The sequence below is a fragment of the Gymnoscopelus microlampas genome, assembly GCF_963454915.1.
Source record: "Gymnoscopelus microlampas genome assembly, chromosome: 12".
In the NCBI taxonomy this organism is placed as follows: Eukaryota; Metazoa; Chordata; class Actinopteri; order Myctophiformes; family Myctophidae; genus Gymnoscopelus; species Gymnoscopelus microlampas.
The window spans coordinates 26,684,164-26,704,353 of record NC_139949.1 but is presented as its reverse complement, the minus strand read 5'-3'; the positions used below and the strand labels follow the sequence as shown (position 1 = coordinate 26,704,353).

The 20,190-nt window shown below is 43.7% G+C and overlaps 1 protein-coding gene across 1 annotated transcript in view; it reads left to right on the top strand.

Moving 5' to 3' along the window:
* uvrag (UV radiation resistance associated gene) overlaps positions 1 to 20,190 on the top strand; it is a 105,767-nt gene that overhangs the window by 22,357 nt on the left and 63,220 nt on the right. The window contains exons 7-9 of the mRNA XM_084073275.1: positions 1,224 to 1,329; positions 6,832 to 6,958; positions 15,151 to 15,235. Coding sequence (XP_083929401.1) covers positions 1,224 to 1,329; positions 6,832 to 6,958; positions 15,151 to 15,235 — 318 coding nt within the window. The remainder of the gene's footprint in view (positions 1 to 1,223; positions 1,330 to 6,831; positions 6,959 to 15,150; positions 15,236 to 20,190) is intronic.

Here is a 20,190-nt window from a genome sequence, read left to right as displayed (position 1 = left end):
TGTAATCCAAAGATCTAAGCTGTGTGATGTATACATTTTGAGTTAAGACCATTAATAAGACCATTAATATCAACCCATGTCCCTCTACACTCTAGAGAAGTGCTTTGGTGAGACTACAAGTGAGTGGTGAAGAACTCAAATCTAGTATTTGAATGTGATGTTGGATGTGTCCACAGCTTTGTAACACTTTTTTTTTTCTTTCCCTTTTAAATAAAAGTAATACCCAATGATCTGTATTAGTGAGGTAATAGACCTGTGGCACTCCAACTTTAAGCTAGATATGGGGTGATCTTAATCTGCTCTGACAATGTGATTGCTAATTGCTGGTTTCCCCATTGCGCCTTTTTTACTGTGGCCCAAGCCCACCATGTGGGACAGTTTGTCGATAGTTTGACTGAATCCCTGAGGTTGTGTTGTGGGCAGTTTCTTCTTTCTTTGCATGAGCTCTGGAACTGCACACAATATACTTGGAAGTTAATCAGCCTAGTGATTGATGACTGCAATAATGCTCTGGCTTGTCATTTCTGTACCGTTGTTACGATTCCACTTTTCCAAAGGAGGGGGACAAATGGACAATGACAGGAGTAGGGCAACCCGACAGTTTAGAAATGGTTCTCTGTAGTTGTGGTCAGATTTTATTAGTTGGCCTTTGATGTTTCTTACCGCTTTCTGGGATTGATAGGTTCAGGTCCATAGGGTAAGATCTGATCTTATATTGTGGCGAGGTTTATTAGAGAAAAATAGTGATTAAAATTCTGTTAGGCTATTTGTGGTCTGTGGTATTGAGAATTTGATCTGTCTCATGGGTTTTTAGGAGTATAGCTTACATTAGTTGTAATGAACCCAGGGCTTTTTTCCACTCGGAATGTTTACAAAATGCACTTAGTCCTTTGTTCTGTATTAATGGTTAGCATTTTGGTGACGAAGCCGAACAATGCAGATTAACCCCAGTAAATCAGAAAAACGGCAAAGGGAAGCAAACGGGCTCAACAAAGGGCCTACACATGGTGAACATCGTAACTCACACGAGCCTGACCATCTGCCTACAAACATTTACTGTAAACACGCAATCTGAATTAAATGAATGACTGGTGCAGTCATAAACATTGATGCTCCTTTTTTATCTAGCAATCAATCTACCACACACTTAGGAACCCAGTTTGAACATCAGGAATCTTTCTTGCGGTTCAGGATGGTTACTGTGCCTTCTTTCCCTCCTGTAGGCTCCACACAGCCCAGAGAGCCATCAAGCAGACCCAGGTGACCGTGCAGAAGATCGGGAAGGAGATTGAGGAGAAACTGAGGACCACAGCGACTTGCACAGAACGGGTGAGGCACTCACTTAAAGAAATCCATTTAGCTCAGAGACCCTTATTACATTCTTCAGCTCAGTAGAGTGCATATCTCCTCTAATTGTCTGTCTGTCTGTCTGTCTGTCTGTCTGGGACTTATTCTGATTATATTATCATAGTGCAACCAGAGTAGACTATATAGGGCTATATCTTTGGACAATGATCACACCCTAGGATAAACATGACATTACAATGTTATAGCCTAAAACATTGCAAAATGAACACGCAGCCTCTGCAGTTCCAATGTCAGTAAGATCCTGCACGTGGTTCTGGACAAATGTCTCTGTTATCTGCAAAGTCTGATAGATTGAGTGGCAATAAAAAAAATGTTGTCATAAGAAATTAACTAAGGTTGGGATTTGAAATCTTTTTTTTTTGCTGCACCTCACTCGCTTTGCGAGTCTTTCGTGAGAGGAAGTAAGATCATTATTCATTGAAATAACGCCTACTCAAGGTCAGTCAATTCTACATAAAACTGAAAAGCAATGGCATGTAGGATGAGATGTTATGGCTATATAAAAGGTGGCAGACCATGATGCCAACATAGTCTTAGGGAAGAGACACGATGAGATGGAGAGAGAGAGAGGTCTCTCAACACATAAACACACATAACATATGTAACATACCGCCCTTCATAGATAGAAATGCGCTAATAATACTGGCATGGGCATTGGTACAATGTCATTTCGACTATGCATGCACATCCTGGTACTCCAACATCCCAAAGATCCTGAAAAAAAAAGCTCCAGACCTCGCAAAACAAATTAGTTAGACTGATCCACAAGTTACATCCCAGAACTCACCTTCTGCCGGCCCATTTCAACAGCCTCAAGTGGCTCAAAGTCGAGGAAAGAGTAATACAAATAAAAATGTGTATGGTCCACAGGATCATAAATAATGCTGCACCTAAGTTCCTAGATGAATATTTTACCAAGGTCAGCACAGTACATAGGTACTCAACGAGAGGAAGCTCCACTAACTTTGTGCCTCACCGATTTAACAGCTGCATGGGCCAAAGTTCATTCTTGCACACTGCAATAGATGCATGGAACGAACTACCAACAAGTATCAAGACCACTAGCTCCATGGCTGGTTTTAAGTCCTCTCTTAAGAGATGGCTCACTACCAGTGCGACCTAAAAGTACATTAATTAGGGTTCGTATCTCCCCCCCCCCCCCCCCCCCCCGCACGCACGCACGCTCGCACACACACACACACACACACACACACACACACAGGCACACACGTAGGCACGCATACACATAATGAAAACAAATGCAGTATGCAAATTTTGTAACTCTACATGTCTGTCATGTCTACATGGTGCTGTATTAGGCTATCATTTGTTTTGGTGCCTGCTTTGCTAATCACCGGCACTCTAAACTCAGTAAAAAGGGCTAAAGTCTGACTTATCGTAAGACAGCTTGAAATGAGTACATGGACATTAAGACTTTTGTGATTTGGGTGTTATGGGGTACGTTGTCATATTTCTGAATTATATTTTGGTCTTAATCCAATTGATGGCACCAGCGAACTTGCATGTTTGCTATTGGCTAGTTCTAGCACATAGCCTGGCAGGATTATCCCCGGAGGGACAATTGCTCTGCAAAAAATATAGTCATTGACCAAATAGAAAAATATTTGAGGATTGAGGTCCTTGGCTTGGCTTACTGTCAGCATACACAAGAAATGTGATGGTGATAAGCCTAGTAGTAGCGAGATTAGCTGTGGACAGACGCACACCCAATCACACACAGGGCTGAACGCATGATCTCCTGGGGGAGATAATGATCAGCTACTTAGAGTAACAGCCGTAGAGAATTGGATGTTTAGGGCAACTAATATTCTGATCTCACAGACTAATCAATCGCTATTCCATCAGATTCCTTGCTAAACCAAAAAAGCGCGTTCACATGTCATGTTTTCAACGTTATTTTACTATCACCATAAGAATAGTAACTGCTGCAGTCAGCCATAACAGGCCGTTTAGGTTATCCTGCAATAACAACCTACTGTAGGTGGTATTGTACTAAATACTTCTAGGATTGTATAGCCTGTATCGCACAGATCCCCGGAAAGATGTAATTAGACCCTTCAGGCTGTTGTCATAGCTTTCTGTTTTGGCCGCTTATCAGAGAAGAAATGGGGAGAGCCCCTGTGCCCCACTACCACTACCACCACCACCACAAGCCTCTGAATAATAATGCCTTGACCAAAAGCCAGTATTTATGTTTCCACCTCCTGTCGTATCCTTTGACAAAGAGCCAAAAAAAAAAAGAAGCAAGAAGGCATATTTAACATTTTTGGAATTGGCAGCCGCACAGCTGTGAAAACGAAGCACTAATCCCAGGTTTGACGTTGTGTTTTGTAAACGTTCACTTCAAACACGTCGACATCCTCTGTGTTATAAAAGCCCTGAGGCAGTGACACCGCCATATTTTCGTCCTCCAGGTAGACTCACATTTGATAAAAGCATTTTTTCTTTGCTGTGCTGGGCCAAGGATTACATGCTTTTTAGCTCAAGGGCACATAAAGGCCTAAATGTTGTTTTTCTGTGTGCGTTACGTGCGTACATGTATTTATTGCACTGGCAGTTCAGGTCCACAAGTGTAGTCCTGCATTCTTTAGCGTGCATTTTCTGCAGAGACACCAAATGTCACTGTCTTGATGGTGTTAAGAGCTCATCATTGCTCTTCTCCTTGTTCTGATGTTGTACCCCATCGCTCCTTCTCAGCCACAGCTGTTACTCTCCATCAGCTTCTGATAGTTGACTTCTTTGTTCGTCTCCGCCGGCGATAGGTAGGGCCTATCAAAGACGCTGCACCGAAAGACTTCTTTCTGTACATCACACACAAACCCCAACCTCCACACACTGGCCACAAAGAGTCCCATTCAAACAAATATAAAAAATAAAAAATAAAATAACCCGTGGCTGATGTTTCCCCCACAGTGAAGCATTCCTCAGAGCCTTTTCTTTTTTCGGAGTTCACCTCAGTTAATAAATCATGTAATGCATATCCTCATACCAGCCTGGCGACTTTAAGACACATTAAGAGAGGGAAGGGAGAGAGGGGATCATTGTGCGGTTCTTCAGGGGTCTTTCCCTTTGCTTGCGTGCGTAGGAGAGCTCTGTACTCGGCCTGCCTATCTGTGTGTATGCATGCTCTACAGTGAACGTGGATCAAAGGGGGTGACCGGGCGGCGCCCACCCAGTCCAGCGGCATGGCCCTTTCACCCTCTCTCACCCACACACCATTGCCATTAATCTGGTGGGTTACGCTGCAGACCCCTCACCCCCTCCGTTGCCTGCTACTTGTTTACTCAGCTGACCAACGGCTGTTTGATGTTCACCAATGGCTATCATACACACACACAGACAGACAGACAGACAGACACTGACAGACACAGACAGACAGGCAGGCCGTGACCTACGTGTCAACTCTCGCCCTTGGTGAAAGTGTAGGAGGCTTGGCAGTTCGTGCCAGAGCCAGCGGTGGTTTGACATGCGAGCATCAGGGTGCGACACTCTGAGGGATGGAGGCTCTATCAGTCTGTCCACCCCCCCCCCCCCCCACATAAAACCCTCAGAAGACTTCAAGAAGAAGAACCCTATCTCTATTCCCACTCCTGTTCCAGGCAATGATCCTTATCTGGGCATGTGCATGAATGTGCGTGTGCACACGTGACGCCGCACACCACAGGCCTCCCCCTCATGGAAAAAAAAATGAAGGCTCTCGGTAACAAGGTTAAAACTCTGTTATCACATCGAACCCTGTCCCTCTTCCAGTACTCTTTTAGTATTCCTCTCTCTCTTTCCCAATGCTGTCCCTCACTTTTTCCTTCTGCTATCCTTACATCTCTCTTTCCTCCTGCTATCCCTCTATCTCTCTTTCCTCTCTCACTCTGGTGTCATCTGTGCATCGCTCCTTTCACCCCCCCTCTCTTAAATTTTCTCCTAGCGTGTGTTTGATGTCCTGTGTGTCCATCCTCCATCTGGTCTCTCCTCGCAGTGTGTTTCCGCGGCGCTCATATCTCCCTCCCCTCATCGAAGCCCACACATCTTCCCTGTGCTGTTACTCATTACCTTCGTTGGCCCGCTCTGCACTCCCTCTGCCTCCGCTCCCAGATAGACACGTGAAGGGCTGGATGAAGAGATGCCTGCGTAGAGAGAAAAAGAGAGGGAGAGCTAAGACGTTGACTAATGACCTGCACTCTGACGTTTCTATCCCGAGCCCCCACTGGCCGGGGAGCGTGTGGTGAGAGAGAGACGCCAGCCAACAGCGACACACAGGCAGACCGAGACTCATGTGGTGTTCATGGACTGTTCTTTGGGCTCTCACCTGGGTGTGTTTTAGAAGGATTATGTGGTTACGAGTGTCTGTGAGTGTGTGTGTTTTAGCGGTTGGTGGGTGTCTGACATTGATTCATCTTAGTCTGACTCCACTATGAGGGGGGGGAAGGGTCCATCTGCGCTTGTTTCTGCTTTGTAAATATCAGAGCCCTGTGTTTTAGTCTGAGTCCTGTTGCTGTCTGCCAGGCGTGTCAGTCCACTCATAGGGTGATGATGGCATGTTGCTAAATCACCACAGCACTTAAGACTTCACGTGCCTATCTTACAACTTATGTGTCACCGTCTAAAGTCTGTCCTTGTCTGTTTTTGATCAGGATGTTTTTTGAAAATGCCAGTGGGGTGGGAGGGTGATATTTGCAGGCCATACGCACATACAGTACGTAAAATGAGATGCGAGAGTGGTTTTGGCAGGGTGTCCTGTTGAATTGACAATCCCTATAATGAAACATAGCTCATCTACAAGTCGCAGCGTGACTCGTTCGGAGACTATGGATATTCTATTTTTAAGTTTAGGGTTGTACTGTAAGTGAATAAAAAAGTGGCTTTTATACCGCATTTGGCATTGCAGTGAATCAATGAGCCACAGTCTATAAAGTGGAGTTGTCTTAGAAGTCTTACTCTATAAAACAAACTATATTGACACTTACCAACATAGCCCAAAGTGCTCTCTCCTCTCATCTTCTTCTCCTGTCCACGGAGACGCCAACCTTCGTCCAACGCCTCTCACCTCCTCTGAGCTCAGAATTTACCCCCGAATATCAGTCCCAGCAGGTTGACGCCCAGCTTTCAGCACACACAACATCCTCACATCTTCATATCATACAGCAGTGTACTTGAGGCCATGCATTTCCATAAATGAAGCTCACTCCAGCCCCTTTTCTCCATCAATGCTGTCCTGTCCCTCGCTCTCTCTCACTGTCACATATTGGACAGTGCGCCATTGAGGTTTTGGCTTGGTAGAGGAGTATTGACATCGGATTGGCCTGTATTTCCAATGCTTGTTTTGAGGGAGCTAATGGGGAATATTTGGGCTTGGTAACAAAATACTTAATTCGCCATGACAAAATAGTAAATGCTTCTTGTTTCCCTTTCTCTTCTAATTTCTCTCTGTCACTTTACTCTGAGCAGAAAAAGGAGAGAGAGTGCATGCAACTTCGCATTGGCGTGCTGCGCAGTGAGCTGGAGCGACAGAGGAAGGCGCTGGGCAGAGAGATAGAGCAGCGGCAGAAGGAGAGAGCTCAGCTTCAGAAGAAAGGTAAAAACGGCTCGGCACCAGGCAGCTGGTCTTCCACTTTGTCTGCCAAATGTCTGTTTTTAAAGCCGAAGCACATTTTATACAGTCACCTTTCGTTGTGAATTGTTCTGCCGGTGGGAGGACATTGATTGATGATATCACATGTCTGCAATACAAACAACAGTGTTTTTCTACATTAGCCTGTGGAGGAAATAAACAGCCTCTTTCTAAGCAAGATAATTAACATCATTAACCCTACTTGAGCGATAATTGATTCAGACACAAGCAGTTGACTACATTTTACTTGTAGCTTTGTCCTCACATAATTGTGTTCATTGGCTAATACATACATACAATATATTAACACAACTTTGGAGGTTTTGCTGCCAAATTATTGCTTAACCAGGCTAAATCAAGTGCATGTGGTATATTGGAGAACAGGTGCCGAAAGGAGTTTATTTTAGTTGGAGATGTCTACATGCCTACCTACTAAACCTTGCTCCAATTCATGGTGTTGCCAGTCGTAGCACTGCTTGGTACAAGTCCTGCCAGGCAAGCTGGCATAACAGTCAAAACACACTGCCTAGAAAATATGTCTGCATTCTTGGGCCAAACAAATCATACTGGAATTTCTAAGAATATATATTTAAGGTATTTCTGGTTTATTAGACATTACTGTGGTCAGAGAGAGAAAAGAAAGGGGCAGAAGAACAAACACGAGGTGGGTTGATTGAAACACATGATGTCACAGTTATGTCTGTGCCTATGGTGATATGCCTATGACTGCCTAATAAGAAGTCATTTGCAATTTGATTTGTGATATCATGTATATCACATAATACAGCACAATATATCATGCAGGGGTCAAATCCTCATAATATAACTGTGGCAACACATAACCACTGTAATGCCAAAAGCAAAAGAGTTAAATGAACGTCAAGGCAATTAGAGGTGTGCATAGTTGAGTGGTGTTTTCAGCACCATCTGGTGGACAACCTTGTAACGTGCACTGTGTCATACAGTAATAGTACAGTATGATAGCTCAACTAATTACACTAATTCAATAGCTGCCAACATCAAATAATGAAAATAAGATTTTCTACTGTATAATTTAGCTTGACAGACAGCCACCCAAGTGGCTCACATTTATGCATGCATGTACATAGGCTAACATTACATTTTCCAACAGACTTGTTTTCTCTGATACAAGCAAACATACTCATCTCCAAACGAGGCTTCTGATTGGACAGCAAGTTACCACTCCCTGTACAATACATGTAGAAAACTACAGTAGAAATGAATGGAGGTCAAAGTGGGTGGCCAGTATTGTCAAACATTAAAAACTCCCACCCCCCAAAAATAGCTAAAATAGCCAATTTACAAGCTTGCAACGAGTTGTGATGTGTTGTGAGCTTTTATGTTGGCTATTTTTGCGCGACCCGTCAGACAACGAAGTATAAAATGGGACTTAACTATCCAAGAGAGCTGCCTGGAATCTAAAAAGCATGTTCCCTACTTTTTTCCTCAAGCCTGTTTTCAGGGAAGTGAATAAAGTCTTAGTCAAGTAGTATCTTTCATTTTATACTTCTTGTTGTAATGACACATCTTTGAAAGGATGTGACTCACATCATGGCCTACAGTACATCTAAACTTGACTTTTCGCCCTGATGAAGACCTCCCGAGGTCGAAACATGTTGGCAGCCTTTTAATAAATGAAGGCTGTAAAGGCCTCTTTTTTTACACCTGAGTGCCCGGATTGTCTGTTGTTTTTTCACATGTTTTGAACCCCGTTTGATCCGTGAGCACCATTGACACTTTTTACTATAGTTACCTTTTTATATCTCCTGTGAGCACCTGGTTGTTCTTGTTTTTACAACTAAACTTGAGTTGGCAGAAGACACTTCCATTCAGAGGGAGTAGACAGTCTCACAATTTCTGTTCCGACTTGACTGTTTATTTTTCTTCTTCTAAAATGACAATCTAAAATGATCATTTTATGTGCACAATTTGTATCCCCTTGTTTTTGAGCAACTGTTTTTGTATAGTTATTCTTTCCCCTGTACTGCCCCAATATTGTAAAAGATTTAACAGAATTGCATATAATTTACTATACAAGTTGTGAGCGATGTCTCATATTAGTATGCTCTAGACTTAGTCCGCTTTAAGCGTACAGTACAATACAGTGCCGTGCCACCACAAACAGAAAACTTATGTCACTCCTCTCGTTTGAACCTCGGATTCAACCAGCCCCCCCCCCCCCCCCCACACACACACACACACACACACACACACACACACACACACACACACACACACACACACACACTTTGAGCCATTCCTGTGGTTCAACCACATGAGCCCTAGCGCCTCTATTCTGGGCATGTCATAATAGGTGAACATTTTACAAAAATACAAGACATTTTTGTGAAAATAGAAGAACATTCCTTAAAATAGGCTATCATTGTGCTATTTGGCATACTGTATAACAAAGTATATAGGTATTGTTCCTTCAATGTGAAGGCATGTATGTTTTCCCTTTTCCCTCTATGGCACGTTCCACAAACTAAATATGAAACCGTTACATTATTAATGTGCAAAAAAATATACATTTTAAATAATTTAATGTGGAGAAAAAAAATACAAGAAACAAAACAATGTAAATAGGGATTAACCTGTTTAGAGCTCCTTACCAGGCCACTAAAGCAACTGTGTTTGCAAAAAATGCAATGGAGTCGCACAGGTAATGCTATGGAGTCAATAACCCCACTTGAGACTCGGGGGTATTTGACTGCAACCCTGCACACCTCCACTGGGAAATAAATAATTACGTTAGCATGCAGGTGAACATACATACTCACACACACTCACAAATGACAGTCTCACATAAATTCAGTGCTTACCATATGCACACACAACAGTGAAGACCTGCCTTGAACCTAACTGTAACATCCATCAAGCTGTAGCACATTCTGGTGACTGTCCAGATGGCTCCTAGAATTATTCTCAGTACAACATGTGCTTCCTAGGGTGGTTATACAATTGCACATAAGTCAAAGGTTTAACAATAAGGAAAGGTCATGCTGGGTAACAATTATATGATTAAACTGTAGTTTCATTGTCTCAAAATGTCTTCATAGCAGAGCAAACCGGTGCCAGCTCCAAATTTTCCCTCCCAACAATCGCTATCCGGAGTCATTTTGACCAAGATCTCCACACTGTTATATTCAGCCTAATCTAGGAGACTGATCTAGTTCCTATTCCTAAGAGTCTTTTCAAAGCAAAGTGATCTGTCTCAGTGGCCTGGCACCAGTGTCAGTGTTTGTATAAAGCCAGGCCAGGCAGGTTCCATAAGGGCCTGATATCTGTTGGGACAGGGCGAGCTGTTTGGCCAAAGGGCAGTGGCACCACGCTGCACTGGGCCACCAAGGTCTGTGATGGGGAGCTGTTAATGATTGGCATGTGTTTTGTTAGTGCGTTCAAGTGTGCACACACAGGCATGCTCTCTCTCTCTCTCTCACACACACACACACACACACACACACACACACACACACACACACACACACACACACACACACACACACACACACACACACACACACACACACACACACACACACAGAGTGCTATAGGGGTTTTGGGAGAAGCCTTCTTTGTGTGTGTATCCTGACAAATGGGTCTTAATCCTCTGCCTCTTTGCATGTCAGCACTGAGCCTACAGCCAGAAGAACTTGATGCCCTCCCCTCACATCATATTCATGGCATTTATCCACAAAGCACAGGTGCTTATTAGGGAATACACTTTTGAAGGAAAATGAATTTTTAGATGAATTAAAATTTCTTTCTCTAATTGAACTTTTAGTATTCCCCCCAGGCTCATAATCCACACGTTGAAAACCCAGAAACCATACCGTACACCATGCGGTATTTCTCTCTCACTGTAAAACTATTAATAGCTTGACTATTCAACAAAAAGCACTCGTCTTTTATTAATGAGAGGTTATTATTGCTGACAGGTGTTTACAATATTTCAGAAAGCACCTGATTCTTTGGTTGATTATAATTTGGATCTGTGCCAGGATACCTCCACGTGGTCCCTCTTCTAAAATGGTGCTCTGCACATTTTATCACTTGTACAATACCCTAAATGGTCTCCTGGTGTCATGTTGTTGGCTTGTCTATCAAATAAGTGCCAGCTGGATGCAGCAGGGAGGTTTTGCTATCAATCATTCAGGTTGCTCATCAGACAGACTGCCTGCTAGGAATAGCTTGTTTATATATCCGTAGATTTTTTGCGATCCAGTTTCTACTACGCAGAGTTATCATTTATGAATGAGCACGCATGCGGTTCTAGCTCTTGACAAGCAGATAAACCATTTTTGACCTGGTGTCAGTTGGAGACAGTCAGGGTTTATTTGCTGAAATATGACAACATTCTTCTGCTTATTAAAGACCAGCATTGAGACTCTGAAGTGAACTATGTACAGTAGAGGTTCATTCCTCTGCTGATGTTCATAGAAGGCATCCTGTGTTGACTGCTATGCTGTAAAAACCTGAATGTTCATTTAAATCTGACGGGACCCGTAAGGGTCCATTTTTACACTCTTGAGTTGAATTAACACTCAGGATTGACAGTGTAATCTTCATTCCTTGTCACAGTGTTTAGGATCGTGTGTGTATCTGACAGGGTGTTCCTGTCTCTCACACAGCCATGGTGCCCATTAAGTGATCGGTCTCTTATCACCCATAGAAAACGTGTTATTCTCAGGAAACCCTCCTCTCTGAAAACAAATGAGCCAGAAAACCCAAACATACAGTAGACTTTCTGCAGGTGTGTGTATGTGTGTCTGCATGTGTGTTGTGCTGGGGGGTAAAGATGAGACGAAAGTCTGTTTTTTTAGGGAAACATTACAATTTTACTACACACGTGTGTGTGTGTGTGTGTGTGTGTGTGTGTGTGTGCGCGCGCGCGCATGCCTGCCTTCACGTGTTGCATGCCTGCACGTGTGTGTGTGCATGAGCGTATGTGTGTGTTCCCCACTTTACCACCCCAGATAGCGTGAACATCAAGACTACAGAAAAAAGTATCATTCTGATGACAGGTTAACAACTAGCTGCTCATGGCAGCTGATTTACAGTAATAGTAGTGAACACTTGGTGGGAGTGTGCTTTTGCATGAGAGGAGAGAGAGCTGTAGTTTTTCATTAATTGAGTAAACACACACATACACACAGAATCCAAGACAGACGAGCATGACGACACCGCCTTTGCTCTTTTCGCACAAAAAAACCCGCCAAATTTTCACTTTCCTTCCATCAGAATTAATGGCTTTGGTTTTTCGTCAGGGTCGCAGTCTTTTCACAATTTCCTCACGTCTAATTTCCCCTTCCACCTTGGGCAGACGGCATAAATCAGCTCTGCAAGCACCCCTTTTATCATGGTTAATAACGGTAGTTATACTCACCCTCTGCAACACCGTCAGGGTTCCTGGCCAGTAAATGTCAGTGGTAGGGTTTACTAATGTAAAGAACAGACAGTTTTTTCTTTAAGAGAGTGGGGGCATTTGTCACCTCCGAGGAAAGGTCTCATACTGAAGCTATCATCATTAGAGGCTTACTTGCCTGTCCCTCAGATTTGACACTGCTACAGTATATGCTTCAGCTGGTTGCCATGTTTAGTGAGGGCAAAAGGGAATGAGGTTGAAGGGTGACTGGGATTGTTGTCGATCTACTCTTGCTAATGAGTTACTGGGACTGGGGTGCAGGAAAAAAAGTTTGGGGGAGCATGAAGGAGTCACCAGAGAAATGCCACAGCTTCTTAAAATGTTCTTTTACTGCCTGCCTTGCTGCATCTTCCTCTTCCTTGAACTGTCCGTCAGCTTTTAGTGCTAGCTTCCCCACTGACTCTGTGTCTGCCAAGCCACCCACATATCTGGGCTTGAGCAGATTTGATAAAGACAAGTCTATTCTATTGGGTCGTTTTAGCTGGATAGAGCTAACATTCCATCCTTTCTTCTCCCACACAGTGTTAAGAATGGTTTACTTCAGGCTTACACTACACAAAAACAGAGAACAGGTTGGAGAGAACTTCACATGGCCACTAAAAATAATATTAATGCCCCATAACACATATGAGCTCAATTTTCCCCCTGGCATTTTGTGTAAATAATTGTGTAATTAAAGGGCCATTACACTCTCAATAGATGTACTGAAATGAATGGAATCCAATGGTATCCTTGAAAATCAAACTACGGTATGCTTTGGAAAATGTTCGGCAGTAAAGTCAACTATACAGTGAGTCGTAGTGGATGAGCTAAACATTTTCACTACAGTCTTTTGTTCGATTGTGTTTGATTATACTGTTATACTTTGTTTTGACTTGAATGTACTAATTTTAAAGTTATATTGTAGAAATAGAAATATCCCTCTTCTAAACGTTACAGGCTTTGTTTTTGATAATTTCACAAAGCTGTGTTTAAGTTAAAATGTGTGATGGATGTGGCAAATTTAAACTCATTTACTGACAATCACTCATTCAAAGAAAAGAAAAAAAGACTGTTTACATTTTTGGGTTAGAACGTGTGAGACAAATAAATAACAATACATAAATAAATTGGCTCGTTTGACAGTGAAGAGCAGCTTTGAAGTTCGTATACAGTACTGTATGTAGGTTTTTTTGTGGTGAATGGGTTTTCTTGAAAAACAAAATCCCTTCAACAATATTCGGTAGTTCTAGGGGTGAATCTGTGCAAAATACTAGTGTTATATTGGACTGGTAATAAAGTAGCAGTGAGCAAATATGATTTTTTTACAACAGCATTACGGTGTATTAGTAAAACATTTGTAACAATCTCATTCTTTGCAGTCGGTTAACCTTTCCATTAACTCATGTTCCACTTCTAGATTGCGCTCACGTCCAGTATTTGCCTGGTCTTCATAAAATGTACAACCACCCTGATCTTTTGCCATGTGTAGTATCATGTAGGTGACTGATCTGTGTCGGTGTGGGTCTCTCCCTGAGCATGACACACAACAACTCTGGGGAGCAGCACAGTAATAACACATTTAAAGTATGATATACACACACATTTGTCCACATGCTCTCTTGCTCGTACACACACACACACACATACATATACTCGCGCACACATGCACGCACAGACACACACATGCTGTTTTTACACTGCTGTGGTATGTTAGCCTGCTGGCCCATGCCTTCATACACACTGGAATGAGTTACAGGTAGGAGGATGAAAGGATAAAAAGATAGATGGATTGAGCAGAGCTGGGCATTACATGAAAGCGAGTGTATAGCCCGGTTCCACGCAGGTGGTATCGAACTGCGTTTTCAAGTCAGCACTTAAAACCCTGTGATGGTCTCCCTTATCGCTTCTTGACACTATCAGTCTCCCTGGCTAATCTGATGGAAATGCCCCTACTGTGAGCTTCGCTACTTTCTCCTCCATCTGTTTCCCGTACACCCGCATTCTACAGTAGGACACTCGTCTGAGCAGAGAGGAAGCACGTGGTGCAAGGTTAGGGTTAAGCCGGATTTATATTTCATTGTGCGCCTGTGCACACCGAAAATAGAAGATCTACAGGCTCACATTGTGAGCTTGTAGATCTGCTGTGTTCGGTGTGGGAAACCCTGATGAACAAAGTACAGCGAGCCCTTCAGCGATCTAGAGAGCTCTGGCACATAGCTGGTGTGACTACACTATCTGCATCAAGTTCAGTTGTAGATGATCTCAAAACGTAAGCTCTTCCTAAGATGTTGCACCTTGTTTCAATAGTCAGTGAACTTCTAGTGAGTACCCCAGAAGAAATATTCTGTTGCTATTATAAGCTGTCCTTGTTCAGTGTTTATGGCAGGGTTTATCTGGATATTATCTCAAGTCCGTGTTGTGGTTACTTAACATGCACAAGCTGTGTCATCTCTTGATCCTTATCTAGCTGATTCTATTTATTTTCCTTACTCTGTATTTACATAGTCTGACAAATCCTGTAATCATCATACACATGTTGTGTGGTTTTATGTGGTGTCAAGAGGAAATGGCTTTGGCCTGATCAAAAGAACTATTTGATGTTGCTGAAGTTTAATAGCGGCTGGCAGTGGACCAACAACAGGCCCACCCACCTGTGCAAATTTACCAGAACAGAACACACCTGGTAATTTGCTCTCTCTCTCTCTCTCTCTCTCTCTGTCTCCCTCAGAGGAAGCGTTCTCCACTCAGCACCAAAATCTGAAGGAGGAGAAGGAGTCCTTAACCAAGCTTCAGAAAGAATGTACTGCCAAGAGGTATGTGTGAACCTACAATTAAGTATGTCTTTATCGACACACACACACACACACACACACACACACACACACACACACACACACACACACACACACACACACACACACACACACACACACACATACACACACACACACACACACACACACACACACGTACAGTATGCACATCCTTTTCTGTTACACTCCCTCCCCATCTGCTTGAAATTATCCAGGTTTCATACAATGATGTGCGCCAATGTACTGGTCAGTTGTTCCGAACACTGAGAAGATTGCTGCCCCCTCACCCCCACAAAGGGGGATGTTGTTGAGGCTGGCGCTGCCTGTTTGTACAGTATGCACATTGTATGCACATTGTGTTAAAGGCCCATGTCTGATTGTGTTTGCCTTGGCCTGGTGGTAGAAGCACGAGGTGGGTGTTGACCCTGCAGATACGGCATTTGTTTGTCTGAGGTGTACCTGGCAGCCACAGATGCTAAGCCAGAGCCTTCGGAAGAACAGCAAGGAGCCAAAGAACAGGCCAGTAACAGGAAATTAACACTGACGCTCATGCGGCTGTCGAATGTCCATTCTGTGACAAGTCCATTCTGTGGCAATGTCTATTTAGTTTTGATTTCTTCAGAAAGGTGTATTTATTTTTTATTTATTTTTATAGCTTTGCTTAGTTTATTTAAACGGGGAAGGGTTTTACAGAGACTGCACGCTCATTTCATCACAGATCTGTTCCACATCCACACAAGATTTACGTGTGTAAATTCACATCTGGGAGCTGCCCAGTTTGACCAGAAGGGTGGACACTGAGCCACTCCTCTGGAGCCATAGGGGGGTTAAGTGCCTTCCTGAAAGGTTTAGATGTTGAGGGAGGGGTGAGCGTTACTCATCCACTTTCTCTGTCCAGATTCTCATAGCCATTCTGGGGATTGAAACTGCCAGCCTTTTTGACACAAACCTGGACCTTTAAGCTGTTGCCGCCCTGAAGGGGCAATAAAGGGGATGAATGAAGGAAAACATGCTTGTGAGATAGATTCTCAGAACAAACGTAAGAAGAATGGCAGTGGCAAACATAACTTTGGGTATTTTAGTTTATGCAAGCACTTGCGAAGGGCTTTGCGTCTTAGCTTAACCAGCCAGATAAGGTAAACCCTTCCAAAGAGAGAAGGGCATTTTCTAGAAAGGGTCAGATCAAACCGTCAACATGCACTAATCTTTGTCTTTTCTTTTAACTTGTACAAAGCAGCCGCAGTCTGGGGAATGGTAATAATGAGCGCCCTACCGACCACAAGCAAAGCCAGATAGGAAATCCAAGTGAAAGGCGAGGAGCTGGGAGGGAAGAACGCATCACGTTCAATAAGGATTCTCTCCACCAAAAGCCTTTTCATGTGTGTGAAATTATCGGTTATTACCCACACCGCTCCCCAAGCAGTGGTTTGTTTAAGTACTGAACGAGGGCACTCTCTTGTGGGGAACACACACACTAAAGCCTGCTCTGAGATATACTTTGTTGCACGCGGGTGCCTTGCACTGAAAATAGTGATTTACAAGCTCAACATGCATAGCAACGCGTTTGAAGCGAGCTTGAAGATCAGTGTCCACAAAGTATAAATCAGCACACAAAACCAATTATAAATCAGGCATAAGAGTTGAACAAAGTATATGACTTGTTGGGCCACTGGATTATGCAAAGAGGTGTTGACTCATTGCCTGTACTTAAGAGCAGAGAAAAACGATCCATAGTGTTTTAAACACAAATCAATAGTGTTTGGCAAGGAAGACAGTGTTCTCTGTATTGCAGCAACAGCAGTCCTGTATTATCTTGAGAAGCAAGGAACCCCATGCTTTATGTTGGCATTTGAATTGCAACAGTTTTCACACTGGCCAGCTGTGTCTGTTTTATTTATATGACTGAATATATCAGTCTTTTTGTTAGATATTTTGCATCAGTTTTGATTGTGTAAGCTCTTACAGCACCTTGGCCTGATGCGTAATATGGCTGGAATTGGAGAACCAAGATTAAGATAGAAATGAGAAGGAAAAGGAGTCATGAAGTTCATTGCTTTATTCCTGTATACTGTATACTGTATACTGTACAGCTGCAACCTACCAAATCATTGACATGAATTTCACATGACATTAGTACTGTTCCTCAATGTGAAGGAAAACATTGGGGACAGATTTCTTTACTGAATGTACTGTATCTGTGTGTAATGCTGTGCAGACATTAGACACAGAGATTATCCTCCATTTGATGCTATTGAACCAGACAACAGACTTCTAAAAGTGATCCCCCATGTGCATGAGCCTTGGTACAATATGATGTTTACTAACCCAAAGTCACAATTGATTCAGCAAAATATAATATTGATGTAATTTCCCCCCCCCTTTTACTTAATGGGATAGTTCACCCCCAAAATGACTTTTTTCTTTTGATTAGTCACCCCATGGAGACTTGAATTCACAGATTTTTTTTTTGTTTTTGTCGTATTCCTAAGCCACTAATTTGATGACCGGCAAGCGGTTCCGATAGGTGAAGAGTCTCCTGTCACTATGTGATCCCTAAACCGGACTTACTTGCTTATCGTTGTTCATTTAGCAACAATAATCCAATCCTGGAAGCACACATTTTATTTCAGGTGGGGCATGTGGTAGTGGTGGCATCCAGAGATGTTTTTCTCTCTCCTCTCTTTCGTCTGCTCCTCTAGCCTGTGAGTCCCATCTATGCAGCACAGCTGCCAGATTTCTCTGTCTGCAGCAGTATCCTCCAAGGACTTCAGGGCTGGTCTTTGTGTCTGTTCTGCCCTCCTGGTGCGTGTTGGCTATGGTGTACGCTGGCCATATATGTAAAGGAAGTATTCGCACATCCACTTCTTTTGGATGCAGGTGCGTTGGACAGTGAAAACTGAAGCAAACATGAAAAAATATTCTCATGAACAAAAGGTCCCGCACACTGCTCTTGCTCAGCAGCCTCTTTTATTCAAATTGATAGATGTTTCGGTCCCACTGGACCTTCATCAAGAGTGTCTGTAGCTGGCCATATAACACTATATGGGCAGTTGATTTTCGGGCATCCTAATGACAACATGCCCAAGCCAGCATAACTGGTGTCATCATGGCTTTGAAACATCTGCATTTGGTTCTTAACAGGTGTTTCAGTATGAAGCACATGATCATACCAGGTGAACCCCAGGATGCCCTGCAGCATCCTTTACGGAAGCATTCTAGTGACTGGATTTGTTGGCTGAAGGTGACCCAGGCTTCACAGCTGGTGATGCAGACGAATTGATAGACGGCAATGTGGGTGTGCAGAAGTAGTTTCTTGTTCTGAAAGACCAAGTCTCCCAAAAGGCAGCAGATGCTTGCTTGATCCAGTTTTGGATTTCATGGTCAATGCTGCAGTCCTCTGAGAGAATGCCGGCCAGATATTTGAGTGATGGAACAATTGCGACTTGTCTGTGGTCTATGGTGAGGACATGCAGGGTGGGTGGAGTTCTGGAACGCCGTTGGTGGTGTTGACAGACAGTCCCATCGTGCTGTAAGCTCTGACAACGACTGCATGGATGGATTGGGGGTCCTATGGGGACTGTGCAATAAGAGCATCTGCATACTGCAGCTCAAGCAACCACTCTGTAGGCAGTTTTGTAAAAGAGCACAGGTGCCAGCACAGACCCCTGTTTTACCCCTGTGCACATACAAGTTTGTTCGTTCTGACATTTTACCACAGTAGCATTGGACATTAAGAAGCATTTAAAGCAGACATTATTCCAGCCGTCTCCACTTCTCACCTTGTCAGGTCACAGGATGTCAGCCAGCCAACTAGCAGGGTTAAGGCAACCTGACCCAGTGATTTGGAAGTGTCCCACTGGGATGTGTAGTGGTTGGTAATTTGGGAGTCATGATAATTGAGTTGCTGTTACAATTAGAGTAGTGATGACTCAGCGCCTGGGATGATTAACTCTCTCATTCAAGCAAGGCTTAGGTAAACAAGCTGGCTAGCCTACTCCTCATCACTGTGATGTCACCCCTCATTACACTGCACACATTCTCTCTCTTTCTCTCTCTCTCTCTGTCTCTCTCTCGCTCTCGCTCTCGCTCTCTCTATGGATTCCAGCTCCAACTTTCAGCCCCTTCTCTCATTTACAGTACTTATACCTACTGTATACTTAAGCCTACTTAAGCCTTTCTCTAGCGTTAACTCTGGAGTCACCTCCACCACTGATTTCCTCGCTCTGCCCTACTGCCCCAGACTCAGTTCTCCTTCCCATCTACCTTACAATTTGAATCCAGTGTCGAATGTTTGCCGGCGAGTAAGTTCCATCACTGTTGCCAGATTGCGCGCGAGCAACAAGCAACCAGCTTGATGCAAAAACACCGCCCTGCGCACTGCGCATGCGTCGACGCACTTTCCCAAACCAATTACACGCCACTTCGCGCTTACAACTCCTGGACATGGCAACCCCAAAACCCCGCCCATCACCGAACGGCTACGGCCCCAGCCGAACACAAAGCAGCGACGGCCATTGAAAACACCAGCTCGCTCGCTCCACACAGCTCCTGCACAGTTAACTCCTCAATGCTCAAATAAGCACACATTTCGAACCAATGTGGAAATATTCTCACACAAACAAGCCCAACTTACATTTCTGACCATTACAAATGTCAATAGACACGCAGGGCACGAGGCAGTGGCCCTGCGGAAATCGCGGCCTAATGCGCAAGAATAAGCCTCGGCTGGTAGTGACACCGGGCCGCCCGACGGATGTCGGCGATAGCGTTAGCATGCGCCTAACGCTAACGGTAACCAACGCTGCTGTCGTCACTCAAACGGCTACGCTAAACATCTTATCAACAACCTGTATGAACGTTAGTGTGGTCAATGTCATCAATGCTAACTAATTTGCCCGTTGAACAGTGTTATTTTGGTGACTTTTGGGGCTTTCTGTGACACTATGTAGCATCTC